Genomic DNA, 20,437 nt, shown 5'->3' with positions numbered 1-20,437 from the left:
AGCCAACAGTGCCTGCAGAGAAATCACCAGCTCTGAAAGAAGTCATTAGAACATTCTCTTCCATTTGGCTTTGTGAAATTGACCAAAAAAGATGGATGACAGCTTTACACTCAATTGCTTTTCTAAATCTACAGACTCATTCATGTCTCAAGACGTAATCTGACTCTTAGACTTGTTTTAGAGTTGAAGAAGTTGTACCAGAAAAGAGTTGTACTAGAATGTTTCAATTGTCTTTTTTATTAATCAACACTTGTATGTACAAATATACTAATGTATGAGACATGGAAAATATTACATCTAGTAGTGCATCTACTGTACAAATATCCCAACTGCATTATGATCAAAGTATTTCACAGAACATTACATTCCATACAGTATCTGCATGTCACTTGAAGCGAGATATTAGCAACTATAGCATTGCAATACAATTATCAGGGATATAATTTTGAATCCCCTCATTTCTGTGTTCCTCATAACTCCATCCCCCTAACATTCCTGTTGTTGGACCAAATGTAGTCCATAAAGACTATTGTAAAACTTTCACCTTATAGCAGCATCATCACTTTAGCAGGGTACAGTACAATCATGCATTTCCCTGAGATGCATCATGTCAGCCACACGTCTTGTTTGGCAGCCATTTTGTGGGTTTGGCGACTGGGTATTCTAGTAATTTCAGAATTGCCAATGCACTGAGCCTGTGGTCAGAGCAGCAAGTAGGGAGTCTCATTTTTCTCACTTTAACATTATCCAGCTGTCCAGTTCCGTGAAGCCTTCCCCCCTGTGCTATAATCATACCAGCAGTGATCTTTGTACAGCTGCTCCTCTACCCCATGGTGACCGACCCTACTGGTTCCTCTGTGTCACCCACAGTGACCTCCATCAAGGCCATCCTCCTCAGTGTCCCTCCCACCTATAGAAAGGGCCCCTGGGATGGCCAAGGCTGAGGGAGGGGTGGCAGGTCATCTTCCCCCAGGTGCTGATCACAGTCATAAGCAGTCCCTGCACAGCGCCACCTGGCCCTTACGGTAGTCCCTGCAGGGACAGAGGCGGTGGTACTTGGTGTTGGCCCCGGCACAGCTGAACAGCAGACGGTCTTTCTGGAGGCCACACTCACTACTCTCCACTGAGAAGGCTGGGAAGATGTGGTTCATCTCAGCCTCCACCCCCTCACACTGCACCTCCAGCCTGGGCAGAAACACCAGAGATACATTTCTTTATATATCATTATTCATATTAAGTAATGTGATTTACATTATAATCAATGTTTAAAAAAAGGCTTCATAAATGGCTATCAATATCATTACACCAAAGCACATTGGGTAGTGCATTTGAATGAGGGAGGATATTCAGAAGAATTTAAGATGCACATATTCATTGTTTGTTTCCTCAGTGATCGTGCTGTATAACAGAATCTGCTAAATGTTAAATTACAAGATGTAATGTTGTGTAACAGATGGTGGTGTGATCACATGGTGGTGAAGGGAGGCAGCAGCAGCTCACCCGTTGAAGGCCTCTTTGATATTGATGAAGCGGTAGAAGGCGGGCTCACAGATCAGGCCTGCGCTCTGGCACGCATCTATACATGACTGGCCCTCCAGGGAGGCCAGCAGCCTCAGGGCGCTAAGCGGGGGCCATGAGGGGGGAGTGCTGATGTTGGAGGCCCAGGCCAGGGCACTGGAGTTGGGCAGCAGGACAAAGGGGCTGGGGGGGCTGCCTGGCCAACTGCTGGAGGCATTCGCTGAGGGAAATGGAGCTTCGGGTGCACAGAATTCCTGCCGAGTACAATACAACAGAATAACTACACAATCTGGCTATTCAGCATTACATTCATCAGTCAATTCTACTGTAGCCTACATTCAGCATTGAAGCGGCAGGTAGCCTAGTGGTTAGAACTTGAGCCAGTAACCAAAAGGTCGTAACCAAAATACCCAAGCCGACAAGGTGAAAAATCTGTCGGTGCCGTTGAGCAAGGTTTAACCCTAATTTGCTCCAGGTGGGCTGTACTAATATGGCTGACCCTGTAAAACAACACATTTCACTGCACCTATCCTGTGTGAGACAATATATATATATATATATTTTATTAATTCAGCTGTGAACTATAAATTAATTTATTAGCTATACATTGATGGGTTCTGATTTAGACAGAATATTAAAAGCAGCATCACCATAGCTCTTATGACATACACATTGCCTTCCAGCCTCCTGGAATAATATGAATATACAGTACCAGCAAAAGTTTGGACACACCTACTCATTCAAGGGTTTCTTTATTTTTACTATTTTCTACACAAGTAAAATAATAGTGAAGACATCAAAACCAGGAAATAACACATGGAGTCATGCAGTAAACAAATCAAAATATATTTTATATTTGAGATTCTTCAAAGTAGCCACCCTTTGCCTTGACAGCTTTGAACACTATTGGCATTCTCAACCAGCTCATGAGATAGTCACCTGGAATACATTTCAATTAACAGGTGTGCGTTGTTAATTTGTGGAATTTCTTTCCTTCTTAATGTGTTTGAGTCAATCAGTTGTGTTGTGACAAGGTAGGGGGGGGGTATACAGAAGATAGCCCTATTTGGTAAAAGACCAAGTTCATATTATGGCAAGAACAGCTTAAATAAGCAAAGAGAAATGACAGTCCATCATTACTTTAAGACATGAAGGTCAGTCAATACATAAAATTAATAACTTTTAAAGTTTCTTCAAGTGCAGTCACAAAAAACATCAAGCGCTATAATAAAACTGGCTCTCATGAGGACTGCCACAGGAAAGGAAGACCCAGAGTTACCTCTGCTGCAGAGGATAAGTTCATTAGAGTTAACTGCACCTCAGATTGCAGCCCAAATAAATGCTTCAGCATTCAAGTAACAGACACATCTCATCATCAACTGTTTAGAGGAGACTGCGTGAATCAGGCCATTGTCGAATTGCTGCAAAGAAATCACTACTAAAGGACACCAATAAGAAAAAGCGGCTTGCTTTGGCCAAGAAACACGAGCATTGGACATTAGACTGGTGCAAATCTGGCCTTTGGTCTGATGAGTCCAAATTTGTGATTTTTGTTTCCAGCCGCCATGTCTTTGTGAGACAGAGTAGGTGAACGGATGATCTCTGCATGTGTGGTTCCCACCGTGAAGCATGGAGGAGGAGGTGTGATGGTGTGGGTGTGCTTTGCTGGTGACACTGTCTGTGATTTATTTTGAATTCAAGGCACACTTAACCAGCACGGCTACCATAGCATTCTGCAGCGATATGCCATCCCATCTGGTTTGCGTTGAGGGGGACTATCATTTGTTTTTCAACAGGACAATGACCCAAGACACCTCCAGGCTGTATAAGGGCTATTTGACTAAGAAGGTGAGTGATGGAGTGCTGCGTCAGATGACCTGGCTTCCACAATCACCCAACCTCCACCCAATTGGGATGAGTTGAACCGCAAAGTGAAAGAAAAGTAGCCAACAAGTGCTCAGCATATGTGAGAACTCCTTCAAGACTGTAGGAAAATCATTCCAAGTGAAGCTGGTTGAGAGAATGCCAAGAGTATGCAAAGCTGTCATCAATAATCTAAAATCTATTTTGATTTGATTAACACTTTTTGGTTTACTACGTGATTCCATATGTTATTTCATTATTTTCTACATTGTAAAAACTAAGAAAAACCCATGAATGAGTAGGTGTGTCAGAACTTTTGACTGGTACTGTATATACACACATACCAGTATACATAATTTTGATAGCAGGACACTGTAAAGTCCATTATCCCTCTGAAGAGTATGAATCCTAAGCAACCTGCCTACACATAGTTTGAAGAACAACATAGCTACTGTAGTAGGTTGAAGCTGTGTGCTGGAAACCCTAGGTAGAGCATGGGTGAAATAGGCAATGTGGTGCTCATGGGAATTTCCTTTATTTTTTCAGCTTCCGACCAATGCCTATTTTCAATTAAAACCTTGTTTTTAAATTCCAAGGTTTTTACACTGGAAGGTGATTATGCAACATTATTATACAACATAATTAAGCACGTGAGAGCGATAAATTATAAATTGACAAAAAACTGTTACACCTACACATTTAGTCAATCTGGCATTTTTTAAATCCCGATGGTCGCTTTATGGACGCTATAGTCTCGTTTTAATCCGACGTCTAGAATTTTAGCTAGGTAGGCGCAAGAAATACTCTGCTATGTGGTTCTCAGTAACGGCTCATGACAAGAGGCGGGGAGTGTGTTGAGTACCTCCAATCAAGTTGATTTGCGAATTTTCATTGAGATTGGTCTCATATTGGCTTAGATATGATGGTAGGGAGATTTGAATGTAACACTAAACTATCGTCATGTCTATAATACAGTTATGCAACCAATAATCAAATGAGGTTCAGGCAGGAATCAACCCTGGGAGAGCACCTCCCCCAGTTGGGCCTATTCATAAGGAACAGGGTATAATATTTCTGCGACATCTTCCTCTGACCCCCATCCCGGTTTATTAAACAGGCTCCCAGCGCCCTGCTGCAATAACCAGGCCTCCTCCACACCACGGCCCCCCAGCCCTGGGCTACTGCTCAACAGGAAAACAGGGCGAGCTGTCACACACCTCATCCAGAGTCTGTGTGTGTGTGTGTGTGTGTGTGTGTGTGTGTCATGAGAAAGCAGTATAAAAATTCTAAATAAAGAATCCGTGAAGATCATGGGGTCAGTGCTGCCCACGGAGGAGGATAGAAGGGTTGTCGCTGATTGGGAGTCTGGGTTCGTACATGCCAGGCGGGCAGTCTCAGTCAGTCACAGCCCACTGAGCACACTACTCTGTGTGTGATGGACAGATGGGGGAGTGGATCAGAGCTGGGCATAGGCCACCCAATTTCCCCTTTTCTCCCACGGCCTTAACCAGACTGGCAGACATGCACCGCACAAATCATCTCAGCATGATGAACGTATTGGAGCATGACAATGTGTGTAATTGTGCAAAGAAATATTAAAAGGCTTTTAGTGTGTGTGTGATTGTGTGCGTGGATGTGTTTAACTATACTGGTGGGAAGCAGAAGTCCCCACAAGAACAGTAAACAAACAAACATTTGGCCAACTGGGGACATTATGTTAGGTTAAACGGTCAAATGCTATTTCTAGGTGGTTTAGGGTTAAGTTTAGAATTAGTGTTAGGATTAGGTTCAGGGTTTGGAGCTAGGGTTAGTTTTAGGGTTAGGAAAAATAAGATTTTGAATGGACTGAATTGTGTGTCCCCACAGGTTAGTTAAACAGGACTGTGTGTGTGTGTGTGTGTGTGTGTGTGTGTGTGTGTGTGTGTGTGTGTGTGTGTGTGTGTGTGTGTGTGTGTAAATGAGCTCTTTTATATGTATACAGTACAGTGTGACTTCATCTTGCCTGTGCATAAATAAATGTGGATGAGGTTGGCTGCACCATCTCCAGGGTAATGGAGGCCAGTGTATGCAACACAAACCCACCTGGTTCTGGATGTAAGCATGCACTCTCTCCAGCATCCCCTCACAGGTGTACTCATAGGGCAGATATGGCTCCACCTGCAGAAAGGAAATCATACACCGTCACACACCATCGGCTTTAGACCTCCATCACCACCACAGCTATAATAGTACTGCAACGTTTTACCGTTAATCAAAGCTGACATATTCATTAAGGTAATTGTGAACGGTGTTTCAGTATGATATGTTGGATAAAGGAATAGAGACAGACAGATGTCAAGTTCAATAGCCTTGTTCATGTACTGTACAAATCCCTACACCCGGAGTCCAGGGAACAGTCCGGCTAGTCGATTACCTATCAACTAGACTCCGTAACAAACGGCTTCATTATGAGCTGCTTCATATTATAATCAATAACCTCATACATCACAGGTGACAGCCTTTGAATTGATTTCATTATTCTATTAACATTGACTACATCAATATGACAAACAATGGATTAAGCTGACAATCGACCACAGGTTATGTACGAGCTGCTAAACTGAATGTCTGAAATCTTTTTAACAACTCACTGGAGGATGTTTTGACCATCCCACGGTTGACCTTTACCAGATCATGTGAAAACTTTCTCCAGAGCTGGCATATTTCATAGAGTTACAGGTTAGAACGTATGTTACATACACAACAGATGCTGTGACACTGCAGTGAAAACAGCACAGAGAAGGCATTTATTTTCAGTGCAGCAGTAAACACACATTAGTCATCAGTGTGAAAGGATGAAGTCTGCAGGTCAATGCTTTCTATTTTGCTGTTATCCAAAGCCTATTTGGGTTAGATTACATAAATAATTATGATACATGTTGGAGTGAGAAATGTTCAATCAGTGTGATGGTACTGCATTCCCATTCCACATCACCTAACCTAAGATGTCTGTGCCATTTAAAAGAGATCTCATTGTTTACCATCAGGCCTCTCAGAGGCACTTGAGCTTTTAAACTGATAAATGGTTCCTTTTAGCATTCACTTCCTTTTAGTGCTCACTTACTCGTTTATTTCATCTGAGTTTAATGAAATGTATTTGGCACCTCATCAGCTATTCCAGAATGCAATTTGCCTTTTGGGCATCTTTATATAATGGAATGAAAAGGAACAGGAAAAAAACTGCTCTCCATGGAGTCTGAATTGAATTCAGCTTTAGAATACATGTGCATCTCTAAACCGACCACATTTCCTGCATACATACTCATCATATCTGACCAGTATACCTGATTACAATATCACCAGTGGTGTAAAGTACTTAAGTAAAAATACTAGAAAGTACTACTTAAGTCGTTTTTTGTGGGGTATCTGTACTTTAACTTACCATTTATATTTTTGACAACTTTTACTTCACTACTTTCCTAAAGAAAATAATGTACTTTTTTACTCCATACATTTTCCCTGACACCCAGAAGTACGAGTTACATTTCGAATGCTTAGCAGGTCAGAACTATTTGACAATTCACACACTTATCATGAGAACAACCCTGGTTATCCCTACTGCTTCTGCCTCACGAAACACAAATGCTCTGTTAATGAATTATTTCTAAGTGTTGAGGTGTGCCCCTGGCTTTCTGTAAAATAATAAAACAAGAAAATCATGCCATCTGGTTTGCTTAATATAAAGAATGTGAAATGATTTATAGGTATAATTAAAACCAAATCCTTTTAGACTTTTACTGGGTGACTTTCACTTTTATTAGAGTCATTTTCTATTAAAGTATCTTTACTTTTACTCAAGTATGACAATTGGGTACTTTTTACACCAGTGAATATCACAGGGATTAGTATTGTTGTTCACCGACATTGGATCAAAGAGGGGACATGTTTTTCTTCACCTTCAGTGTGTACTGTATAGTACAGTGCATTTGGAAAGTATACAGACCCCTTGAATTTTTCCTCATTGTGTTACAGCCTTATTCTAAAATTGATTACATTGATTTTACCCTAATCAATCTAAAACACAATACCCCATAATGACAAATCAAAAACTGATTTTTATACATTTTTGCAAATGTATAAACATTTTTTGGGGAAATATCACATTTACATAAGTATTCAGACCCTTTTTTACTCAGTACTTTGTTTAAGCACCTTTGGCAGTGATTATAGCCTTCAATCTTCTTGGGTATGATGCTATAAGCTTGGCACACAAGTGTTTGGGGAGTTCCTACCACTCTTCTCTGCAGATCCTCTCAAGATCTGTCAGGTTGGATGGGGAGCGTTGCTGCACAGCTATTTTCAGGTCTCTCCAGAGATATTTGATCGGGTTCAAGTCCGGGCTCTGGCTGGGCCACTCAAGGACATTCAGAGATGTGTCCTGAAGCCACTCCTGCGTTGTCTTGGCTGTGTGCTTAGGGTCGTTGTACTGTTGGAAGGTGAACCTTCGCCCCCAGTCTGAAGGTCCTGAGGGCTTTGGAACAGGTTTTCATCAAGGATCTCTCTGTACTTTTCTCTGTTTGTCTTTCCCTCGATCCTAACTAGTCTCCCAGTCCCTGCTGCTGAAAAACATCCCCACAGCATGATGCTGCCACCACCATGCTTCACCGTAGGGATGGTGCCAGGTTTCCTCCAGACGTGACGCTTGGCATTCAGGCCAAAGAGTTCTATCTTGGTTTCATCAGACCGGAGAATTTTGTTTCTCATGGTCTGAGAGTCCTTTAGGTGCCTTTTGGCAAACTCTAAGCGGGCTGTCATGTGCCTTTTACTGAGGAGTGGCTTCTGTCTGGCCACTCTACCACAAAGGCCTGATTGGTGGAGCGCTCCAGAGATGGTTGGCCACTGTGTTCTTGGGGACCTTCAATGCTACCAATTTGTTTTGGTATCCTTCCCCAGATCTGTGCCTCGACACAATCCTATCTCGGAGCTCTACGGCCAATTCCTTCGACCTTATGGCTTGATTTTTGCTCTGACTTACACTGTCAACTGTGGGACCTTACTATATATAAACAGGTTTGTGCTTTTCCAAATCATGTCCAATCAATTGAATTTGCCACAGGTGGACTCCAATCAAGTTGTAGAAACATCAAGGAGGATCAATGGAAACAGGATGCACCTGAGCTCAATTTCGAGTCTCATAGCAAAGGGTCTGAATACTTGTGTAAAATGTGATGTTTTTATTTGTAATAAACTTGCTAACATAAAAACCTGTTTTCACTTTGTCATTATGGGGTATTGTGTGTAGATTGATGAGGAAACTCATTTATTTAATACATTTTAGAATAAGGCTGTAATGTAACAAAATGTGGAAAAAATCAAGGGGTCTGGAGCCTCCTGAGTGGTGCAAAGGTCTAAAGCACTGCATCGCAGTGCTTCAGGCGTCACTACAGATCCGGGTTCGATCCTAGGCTGTATCACAACTAGCCGTGAACGGGAGTCCCATAGGGCAGCGCACAATTGGCCGAGCATCGTCCAGGTTAGGGGAGGGTTTGGCCGGGGGGAGCTTTACTTTGCTCATTGCACTCTAGTGACTTCTTGTGGCGGGCCAGGTGCCTACAGCCTGACTTCGGTCATCAGTTGAACGGTGTTTCCTCCAACACATTGGTGTGGCTGGCGTCCGGGTTAAGTGGGCGGGTGTTAAGGAGCGGGGTTTGGCGGGTCATGATTCGCCTCTCCCGAGCTCGTTGAGGAGTTGCAGCGATGAGACAAGATCGTAATGGGATATGACGAAGTGGGGTAAAAAAATGTATATTACAAAAATGTAAAAGTCAAGGGGTCTAAATACTTTCTGAATGCACTGTATATCAACATAATGAGAAGTGCTTGTGTCCTGTATTATTTTGTTGTTTTGTTTTCCTCCACTCCTAACCCATTACATGCACGTGTTCTACCACAGCATTACATCAAGTGGATGCTCCGTTTTGGTTCCCTCAGCAGCAAATCTGGGCTATATTTAACCTGCCATTATTCCCCACGTGTTAGGGGATCAATTGGCCGTACCTTGCATGTTGGCCTGGCGACAGATTGAGCACAGCATGATAGATTCATATCATCTCCAGTAGACAATGGTTAGTGCCTGGAGAAGACAGTATGGGCCCTCTGGAAGACTGCCATACTAACCCAGGTGTCTGCTGCCCAGTTTACCTACTAAGCAACTCCATCTCTGAGGCAATTAGGACTAAAGTCCTTGGAAGGAGCCAGCTATGCAGTTTGCAGTTACACTGGATCCTGTGATTAACAGCTCAATTAGCAATGTGAGAGAGAAGTGGGTCACAACTGGAAATACAGTCTGTGGGAGAGGAGATTATATACCTCCACGGCACCATTAATCATATGCGTAGGTAATGTTAATACTGAAGACTTTTTTTAACATGAGATGCAGTGAAGATACTACATCTGAAAGGTCATTTGTCTCTGAACAGCCACGCTTATCTCCGTGAAATCATGTGGTCCTCTGTAGCCAGGATAGTGGGTTTGATTCCCGGGACCATCCATACTTAAAATGTATGCACACATGACTAAGTCGCTTTGGATAAAAGCGTCTGCTAGATGGCATATATTATATTATCATCTCAAGTGAAATTAGCATACTAACCTTGGTCCTCATGATGTCACGTATGGCAGACTCAAACTCTTGGGAGTTGTTGAAATCCACCGTGATGACATGTGGCCTGCCTATATACTGCTCAGCATAGGGATGCTGTGAGGAGACCTGATGGAGGAATTAACACAATACTATATCAGTCAATACAGTCTCCATCCAGACAATACATGGACACAGCCACGAGCAGAGAAGCACACGAGTCAGGTTGAGGCCTACCTTGCACTAATTCACTGACTAACATTCATTTTCTCGACAGTATGGAGACAGTCCACTGACACCACAGAGACAACCCACTCACCTGTCTGGAAGTGGGCTTCCCTCTGAAGAACTCATGGTTGAGGGAACTGTGGGACGGCTTAAACTTGGGCTGCAGGAAGATGCAGCCATTGGCTATGGCCTCTAAAGGGGCTGGCCCTTCATATGGGAAGCCAAACCCAATGAAGAGCTTGTTTGAGAGAGGAAAAGAAAAGATGAACCAAACTGCTGCTGTTTACTGGCAACTTGAAGTATATAATATGAAAAGGTATTGAAACCCTCCACACCTTGGCCTTTCTGAGCAGCTGTTGCAGCTCTTGTTGGGGCAGCAGGCCGTGGTTTTTGACAAAAGCAGGCACCTCTGGAGGGCGCTGTGTCTCATAATAGACAGTCCCGTGGATATCCATGTAGCGATGCAGAATGGCCAGGAACCTTTCCTTACCCTATGGGTCAATGGAACAAATGGTTAGGACGGACTGGGCACACAGTATAATCTACCTATCCACCCCAAATATGCAGAATGTAACTCCTTTTTTTAACCAATTCTGTATGGAGTTCAAAGTTCTTCTCAAACATAAAGTTATGTTCAGTGTGTTGGTTGCAGGCATAACCAAGACAGGGGCAAACATGTTATTCATGACATTGGCTGTCAGCCTCTTCCACTTAGAGATTTCTCCATACTATCTGTGTCACCCTCCTGGGACTGAAGAGCAAGGGAGAATGTGCTCAACCTAAGAAGACTTCAGTAGCATGGAGGTCATCTCTCAGAAGAGTTTAAACCCCTTGACGGATAGGCCTCTCACCCTGGAGAGCTTCTGATTGGTGCAGAGCAGTGTGTACAGAAGCCTGTATGACTGACTGATACTAGGATTAGTGGGGTGGCTACTGTAGCCTCTGGTGCATACAGACTGGTATGGCCAATTAGAGGGTTGATCTGATTTCCTACACCAAGCAACAGCAGCACCAGGGGCAAATTACACGAGAATGGCCATAGAGTGTGAAAAGTAAGCATGGGTTTCACCTTGGCTACAGCAGCACACTGGTCACTGATCATAGAGATGTATTCGGTAAGCATTATTGACATATATTGGTGAGAATGTTGTACACAAAGTAAAACTATCATTAGTTGAGAGCTGACATTCTGAGTATTGATTAAAACTCCACCTTTTGTATTTTCCTAAAGCTGTTATAGGGCAGCAGTTTATTGATCCGACAGGGGGATGGCAGAAGATGCAGATAGACCAGGATGAACGCAACCCTCAGGCCTTTTTAGAAAAACTCCAGTATCTTTATGGTAGATAAAGATGATTCACCTGAAACATCTTTCTTTTTCTGTGTCTGAAGAGCTAAAGCTGCTGACTCATTCCAAAATAATTGTAGTTAACTGCCTGGCACATTTAATGGAACATTAACACATTCATTGTGCATGAACAGTACCAATCTCTATAAAAGGAATCTGCAGAGAAACCAAACACCAGGGACAGTCCGTACTATGGCTCAATGTAAAACAACGTTTCAGAGCGTGTTCAAAACGTCAATCATTGACAGGAAGTGCAGGTATACTTACTTGGAGCTGGAGATGATCCATCAACATGGCATGAGAGCAGAATAGGAGGAAACCATGTGGGAAGGAGAAAAGACGAGAGTGAGTGGGAGAGATAAAATGATAGTCATTTTGTCTCCTTGTAGACATACAGCTGTAGTACAACACATAGCTGACAAGCATGTGAACCGGAGAGCTGAGGATGATGCCAAAGGAGTGAGGGGTAGTCAGTGTCGAGGGAGGGCCAGGCACAGATGGCATTCACACTCATAAATATTATACCTCGCACCTCAAACTGTTCAGAGGGAGGGGGAATTCAATAAGCGTAGAGAGTGAGAGAACAAATGCAGCTGATTCAACTACGGGGAGGCGGCCAGACACATCAATAAGTGATGCCTTTTTCCTGTAGCTTGGAGGGAGAATTTACGCTAAACAAAAACAATTGCCACTTCCACAACACTCACACCTCTCTGGGCGTACATACATATACCTAGCGGATTGAAGTGTCATGCTTGGCAGATAGGAGAGAATAGCTTAGGCAAGTTTCAGCTTGTCTCTGGGAGTGGGGTGCACTCCATTTATCACATCGTGACAGAATACACTGCAGCGTATAACAGACTGCTGACTGTTGTGTAAATATGTTGAGACGCCACCTCAACTGGACTGCACATCTTAGTAGGAAAAAAGTCATTCGTTTGTTGATATCTTGTAGACAGGAGCAGGTGATACGCCCATTGGGGTGTCAGTCAAATGCACTCTCAGCAATATGGTTTTCTTTGCTTGAGTTGTGACATTAGTGGTGTAGAAATTGAACATTAATATCCATATGATCACCTTCCACATGCTGGCCTCTTTGCCATACACCACTGCCATGCTGTCCACCTTGTTCCTCTGGATGCTCAGCCTCTCTGTGCCGTTCAGCTCCTCAGCCACAAAACCCATGAAGGAGTTGTCTGGAGTGTGTGCTGTGAGGGACAAACATAGCAAAGTGTCAAGCTCAATAAGTCAAAGTCAATGACGCCTGGGGAGGGAACCAAAGGGAGTGACATACAGTTGAAGTCGGAAGTCTACATAAACTTAGGTTGGAGTCATTAAAACTCGTTTTTCAACCACTCCACAAATTTCTTGTTAACAAACTATCATTTTGGCAAGTCAGCTAGGACATCTAATTTGCACATGACACAAGTAATTTTTCCAACAATTGTTTACAGACAGATTATTTCACTTATAATTCACTGTATCACAATTCCAGTGGGTCAGAAGTTTACATACACTAAGTTGACTGTGCTTTTAAACAGCTTGGAAAATTCCAGAAAATGATGTCATGGCTTTAGAAGCTTCTGATAGGCTAATTGACATAATTTGAGTCAATTGGAGGTGTACCTGTGGATGTATTTCAAGGCCTACCTTCAAACTCAATGCCTCTTTGCTTGACATCATGGGAAAATCAAAAGAAATCAGCTAAAACAATTGTAGACCTCCACAAGTCTGGTTCATCCTTGGGAGCAATTTCCAAAGGCCTTAAGGTACCACGTTCATCTGTGCAAACAATAGTACGCTAGTATAAACACTATGGGACCACGCAGCCGTCATACCGCTCAGGAAGGAGACACGTTCTGTCTCCTAGAGATGAACGTACTTTGGTGCGAAAAGGGCAAATCAATCCCAGAACAACAGTAAAGGACCTTGTGAAGATGCTGGAGGAAACAGGTACAAAAGTATCTATATCCACACTAAAACGAGTCCTATATCAACATAACCTGAAAGGCCGCTCAGCAAGGAAGAAGCCACTGCTCCAAAACCGCCATTAAAAAGCCAGACTACAGTTTGCAACTGCACATGGGGACAAAGATCGTACTTTTTGGAGAAATGTCCTCTGGTCTGATGAAACAAAAATAGGGGGTGCTTTGTGGGGTGGTAGCATCATGTTGTGGGGGTGCTTTGCTGCAGGAGGGACTGGTGCACTTCACAAAATAGATGGCATCATGAGGCAGGAAAATTATGTGGATATATTGAAGCAACATCTCAAGACATCAGTCAGGAAGTTAAATGGGTCTTCCAAATGGACAATGACCCCAAGCATACTTCCAAAGTTGTGGCAAAATGGCTTAAGGACAACAAAGTCAAGGTATTGGAGTGGCCATCACAAAGCCCTGACCTCAATACTATAGAAAATGTGTGGGCAGAACTGAATAAGCATGTGCGAGCAAGGAGGCCTACAAACCTGACTCAGTTTTACCAGCTCTGTCAGGAGGAATGGGTCAAAATACACCCAACTTATTGTGGGAAGCTTGTGGAAGGCAACTGAAACATTTGACCCAAGTTAAACAATTTAAAGGCCATGCTACCAAAAACCCTTAACCCAGGAAATAAATAATTCGCTCTGCTATTATTCTTACATTTCACATTCTTCAAATAAAGTGGTGATCCTAACTGACCTAAGACAGGGAATTTGTACTAGGATTAAATGTCAGGAATTGTGAAAAACGGAGTTTAAATGTATTTGGCTAAGGTGTATGTAAACTTCCCACTTCAACTGTATATAGGGCAGGTAATCAAGGAAGTGATGGAGTTCAGGTGAGTCTGAAGACCCACAGGTGTGCGTAACGATGGTGACAGGTGTGCACCATAACGAGCAGCCTGGTGACCTAGAGGCCAGAAAGGGAGCACACGTGACACTAAACTAAATATTGACATTCAGTTTCAGATGAGTCAGAAGCATGTTGAGTAAGTTGTAGGAATAAAGAGACAGTGGTTAAAGGAATAGATTGGGCCAGCTGGGATCACATCACCTAAGAGAAGGACAGTGGTCACTCCATAAACCAGGAAACAAAGCAAGGCCTGAGTATTCCCAGTACACATGAAAAACAAAAAAGCCATTAGAATCATATATATATTCATAACGTGTTCCTATTTCAAACCCAATATGAGTGTGGCTTGCAATTACAATGTGTATTTCCAAAACAGCAGTACTTCCACAGAAGCTATGCTCACTGAGTTAATTGGAAGAGCACAAACACAGCTGAAGTCTCCTCTCCTTCCACTGATCCCAGCTGGATGTCTGAGCTCTGCGTGCGTGCCACTGAGAGCCTATGGTGCTAAGTTCTAGTGTCTAGCTCTAGGCATCTGTTTGGCCTCAACTGCTGTTACCCTCCCAGGCTCCTCCTCGTCTCTCTGCCCCTGAGCTTCCACTGTGAGAGGCCAGAGGCCTACACAAGCGCCCCACAACATCTGTGCCCCTACACACACTCCAAAAGCCAAACCTCCACTAAAATCCCAATTACCCTTTCCCACTTTCTGAAGTTGATACCTGATAAACAAGCGCAACCCCATTCCCCTCACATCCAGTGTCAGAAGAGAGATTATGCTCAGAGTTCACTCACGGAACATGGTCATGTACTGCCTGCAGTTGAGGTTCCAGTAGCCCCAGTTGGTCCTGTAGCCGTGCAGGGTGGCGTAGTCCTCATGGTTGTATGCCGGCTCTGTGCCAAATGTGTCAATCACACGGATGTGGCACCTGAGAGACAGAGGAAAGAGATGCGAGAATGAATGGGTTCTGTATGTCAAAATAGCGGAACATAGATAGACATTGCCTCCTGTTGCGATGATAGAATATTTATCTGGTAAAAGCCCATGTCTAACAAGCAGTGGTATGGGAACCAAGCCCAGGAGACTTGAACCGTAAAGCAGTCAGAGGTGATGGATGTCACCGTGCCTCTCCTCTCCCTCAGTGTGCTGGGCTCAGCCTGCCCTCCAGGTGGGGGAAATTGACTTTAAATCACACGCTGCTAGGCCACTACACACCACGGGGGAGATAAATGGAGAGCTCTTACTCACAGCAATGTAACAACGTCTAGACACCACAACGACACCTCCCTTCTTTGGTGGGTCTTTGACATTGCTGGTGCATAATGTGTGAGGGGCTGCTTCCTAATAGTCGGAAAAGGCTTCCTTTCCTTGTGTATGACCACTTGCTGTACCTGACAGGATTGAATAAGAGAGACATTTTGACAGGAGCACTACTAACATATACTACTTTGATTGCTACCTTTTAGTAGCAACGGTCATCAAAATTGTTAAAAGGTTTTTAAAATAATTCTAATAAAATGCAACAGTTGGACATTTACAATGGAAGCTGCTGAGGAGAGTAGGGCTCATAATAATGGCTGGAACAGAGCAAATGGAATGGCATCAAACACATGGAAATCGCTCCAGCCATTACCACGTGGTCATCCTCCCCTATTAAGGTGCCACCAATCTTCTGTGTTGGACAATGGATGAAGATACTCCAAACTTTTAACATTTTTATAATCCATCAGATATTGACTGAATTATAGCACATAAAACATTTTACGGACAAATAATGAATCGAGTTCAGGGAATTTGGTGGGAATTCAATACAATGTACTCATATTTTGAGTTAAATAAAGAAACATGTGCCTATTTGTATATATACACACTGAACAAAAATAAATGCAACATGCAACAATTTCAAAGATTTTACTGAGTTACAGTTCATATAAAGAAATCAGTCAATAGACATACATTCATTAGGCACTAATCTTTGGATTTCACATGACTGGGAATACAGATATGCATCTGTTGGTCACATATACCTTAAAACAAGGTAGGGGCGTGGATCAGAAAACCACCATTTGCCTCATGCAGCGTGACACATCTCCTTCACATAGAGTTAATAAGGCTGTTGATTGTGGCCTGTGGAATGTTGTCCCACTCCTCTTCAACGGCTCGGGGAAGTTGCTGGATATTAGCGGGAACTGGAACACGCTGTTGTAGACGTTGATCCAGAGCATCCCAAACATGCTCAATGGGTGACATGTCTGGTGAGTATGCAGGCCATGGAAGAACTGGGACATTTTCCAGGAAATGTGTAAAGATCCTTGTGACATGGAGCTGTGCATTATCATGCTGAAACATGAGAGGTGGATGAATGGCATGACAATGGGCCTCAGGATCTCGTCACGGTATCTCTGTCCATTCAAATTGCTATCGATAAAATGCAATTGTGTTCTTTGTCCGTAGCTTATGCCTGCCCATACCATAACCCCACCGCCACCATGGGGCCCTCTGTTCACAATGTTAACATCAGCAAACCGCTCGCTCTCATAACGCCATACACGTGGTCTGCGGTTGAGGCCGGTTGGACGTACTGCCAAATTCTCAAAAATGACGTTGGAGGCGGCTTATTGTAGATAAATTAACATAAAAATGTATCTGGCAACAGCTCTGGTGGATATTCCTGCAGTCAGCATGCCAATTGCACGGCCCCTCAAAACTTGAGACACCTATGGCATTGTGTTGTGACAAAACTGCACATTTTAGAGTGGTCTTTTATTGTCCCTAGCACAAGGTGCACCTGTGTAATGATCATGATATTTTATCAGCTTCTTGATATACCATAGCTGTCAGGTGGATGGAGTATATTTGGAGAAATGCTAACTAACAGGGATTTAAACAAATTTGTGCAAAAGGTTTCAGAGAAATGCTTTTTGTGCGTATGGAAAATGTATGGGATCTTTTATTTCAGCTCATGAAACATTGGACCAGCACTTTACATGTCGTGTTTATATTTTTCTTCAGTGTATGAATACATTAATATAAAGGTGAGGAACAGGGTTGCAACCACCAAACACTTGCTCTGTCTACCCTACCTGCGCTCACCTGCGCTGTCTAGACTGCCTCATTAATAACGGTTGTTGTCACATTCTCTTGCATAATTCAACAAGTGTGTCAATAGCAGGATTCCCTCAGATAAAAGGGTATCAACACGATTACACCTAAACATACTTTACATTGTTTGCGAGATCAGACATAATATCACTATAATCCGAGATCATTTTCAGAAATTGCTTTCATTTCAGCGCATCTAATTTGTAAACATTTCAACTGTATTAAATTACTACTTTTTTCAATTCCACAAAAAAAATGTACACCCATCAAAATAAAGTTATCTTCTCTTTCTTGTGACGTAAGTGTCGAGACGATACGTTCAATTCCAATTCCAGCCAATGTATCCCATTGAGCACATTTCCACCATTACCGGGGTGTGTTTGATAGGTCTTTACAAACATTTCAGTTGTCATAACGTTAATGGAGAAAAAAACGGCAGGTGTAAGCAAGAGTATGAAGAGTCACAAAAAGCAATCAGTCCACGGAGATTTAAGTGACAAGTGGATTTTGCTCCCCTCAAACACAGGAAATAGATGGCTGAAAAATACACATCTGAGGTGGGTGGGGCATGCACTTCACTACGCTAGATTAGATGAAAAGGAAGAAAATAGGAAGGATAGGGAAAGGAGGAGGAAGGATAGAAGAGGACGGATAGGGAAAGGAAGAGGAAGGATAGGGAAAGGAAGGATAGGGAAAGAAAGAGGACGGACAAGGAAAGGAAGAGGACGGATAGGGAAAGGAAGAGGAAGGATAGGGAAAGGAAGGTGAAGGATAGGGAAAGGAAGGATAGGGAAAGAAAGAGGACGGACAAGGAAAGGAAGAGGACGGATAGGGAAAGGAAGAGGAAGGATAGGGAAAGGAAGAGGAAGGATAGGGAAAGGAAGAGGACGGACAGGGAAAGGAAGAGGAAGGATAGGGAAAGGAAGAGGAAGGATAGGGAAAGGAAGAGGAAGGATAGGGAAAGGAAGAGGACGGACAGGGAAAGGAAGAGGACGGACAGGGAAAGGAAGAGGAAGGATAGGGAAAGGAAGAGGACGGACAGGGAAAGGAAGAGGACGGACAGGGAAAGGAAGAGGAAGGATAGGGAAAGGAAGAGGAAGGATAGGGAAAGGAAGAGGACGGACAGGGAAAGGAAGAGGAAGGATATGGAAAGGAAGAGGAAGGATAGGGAAAGGAAGAGGACGGACAGGGAAAGGAAGAGGAAGGATAGGGAAAGGAAGAGGAAGGATATGGAAAGGAAGAGGACGGACAGGGAAAGGAAGAGGACGGACAGGGAAAGGAAGAGGAAGGATAGGGAAAGGAAGAGGAAGGATATGGAAAGGAAGAGGAAGGATAGGGAAAGGAAAAGGAAGGATAGGGAAAGGAAGAGGAAGGATATGGAAAGGAAGAGGAAGGATAGGGAAAGGAAAAGGAAGGATAGGGAAAGGAAGAGGAAGGACAGGGAAAGGAAGAGGAAGGATATGGAAAGGAAGAGGAAGGATAGGGAAAGGAAGGATAGGGAAAGGAAGGATAGGGAAAGGAAGAGGAAGGATAGGGAAAGGAAGAGGAAGGATATGGAAAGGAAGAGGAAGGATAGGGAAAGGAAGAGGAAGGACAGGGAAAGGAAGAGGACGGATAGGGAAAGGAAGAGGAAGGATAGGGAAAGGAAGGATAGGGAAAGGAAGAGGAAGGATAGGGAAAGGAAGAGGAAGGATAGGGAAAGGAAGAGGAAGGATAGGGAATGGAAGCCATTTGAGAATACTGAGAGGGTGAGTCGAACATGGAGCATTGCTTTATCTCCCAGCTTCATCAGCTCTGAATATCCAGACTGAAGGAATCAAGGGATCTTATCAGATCTGGTTGATTTATCAGTGTCCTGCATCTCTAAGCAGTCTTCCTCCTGCAGAGGAAATTGAAGTATTAGCCTGCCAGACTGGGACAGTTGATACACATCAGCTAATCAAGTGACCTTGGATTGACACCGATGGGAATCCATGGTGAATTATTTCAGCAGCATGTACTGTCTGGGCCGGGACTGAGGGTCTCATAAAAGAGTCTTATGGGACCTCAAAGTAATCGCACAGTCGGATTTCTCCTGTGTCATCTATTCAAACATAATTCCATTGCTGCACAGATATCTGCCTGTAATGCAAATGATCCATGAGGCAAACACAATCATATTGGCATGTGGTCAGTCATCTTCATTAGGAGTTTCATTGTGTGATCGCAAACAATAGTGTGTGCACTACAAATATTGTGCTGTGTTTGCATGTCTCTATCACAGGAGGCTGCTGAGGGGAGAACGGCTCATAATAATGGCCGGGAAAAGGAGCAGATGGAATGGCATCATACACCTGCTAACCATGTCTTTGATATATTTCATACCATTCCACTTATTCCGCTCTAGTCATTAATACGAGCCCATCCTCCACAGTTAAGGTGCCACCAACTTCATATGGTCTCTATAATAAAAAATATTTGTGTGTGTGTGTGTGTGTGCGTGCGTGCGTGCGTGCGGGGGTGTGAGATAGGGTTGGGTGTTATCCAGATTTGCATACCTTCATACCGTTCCTGTACCATACCGGGTATACTGTATTACAGGCAGTGCACACAACGAGCTCTATTTATTTCCAAACGTACGTTTGATCCAGGACGGGATTGATTGTCTCTGCTGTAACCACAAAGTTTCATCTTGCAGGCTAGCCACTTCGCTAGCAAGTTAGCAAACCAAATGCATAGCTGAAGCCCTGAGCTGGAGAAAATGTATTTGGCTCATCTTAGATAGTTAAGGGTAGACTGAATGAAATTATGTTGCCACGAGCAGCATCGCAGATATTGCGATGAGCGAGATGCATGACTTCGCTTTCACACAGTCACACAAAGCATTTCTGTCATGTGGTAGCCATGGGACAAAAACAGAGGAGAAGTTGAGACTCACCCTTCAAAGC

At 43.4% G+C, this 20,437-nt stretch overlaps 1 protein-coding gene across 3 annotated transcripts in view; it reads right to left on the bottom strand.

Moving 5' to 3' along the window:
• Positions 1-219: 219 nt before the first annotated feature.
• LOC115202053 (alpha-1,6-mannosylglycoprotein 6-beta-N-acetylglucosaminyltransferase B-like) overlaps positions 220-20,437 on the bottom strand; it is an 82,657-nt gene continuing 62,439 nt past the window's right edge. For all 3 annotated transcript variants that reach the window (XM_029765917.1, XM_029765910.1, XM_029765925.1), the window contains 9 exons: positions 15,203-15,336; positions 12,654-12,784; positions 11,844-11,849; positions 10,564-10,719; positions 10,320-10,466; positions 10,013-10,129; positions 5,464-5,538; positions 1,501-1,772; positions 220-1,185 (listed from right to left, as the gene is read on the bottom strand). In XM_029765917.1, coding sequence (XP_029621777.1) covers positions 987-1,185; positions 1,501-1,772; positions 5,464-5,538; positions 10,013-10,129; positions 10,320-10,466; positions 10,564-10,719; positions 11,844-11,849; positions 12,654-12,784; positions 15,203-15,336 — 1,237 coding nt within the window. In that variant the 3' untranslated portion in view covers positions 220-986. The remainder of the gene's footprint in view (positions 1,186-1,500; positions 1,773-5,463; positions 5,539-10,012; positions 10,130-10,319; positions 10,467-10,563; positions 10,720-11,843; positions 11,850-12,653; positions 12,785-15,202; positions 15,337-20,437) is intronic.

Source organism: Salmo trutta, chromosome 1, assembly GCF_901001165.1.
Source record: "Salmo trutta chromosome 1, fSalTru1.1, whole genome shotgun sequence".
NCBI lineage: Eukaryota > Metazoa > Chordata > Actinopteri > Salmoniformes > Salmonidae > Salmo > Salmo trutta.
Note: the sequence above shows the minus strand (reverse complement) of the source record. Positions and strands in the feature narration are given on the sequence as shown.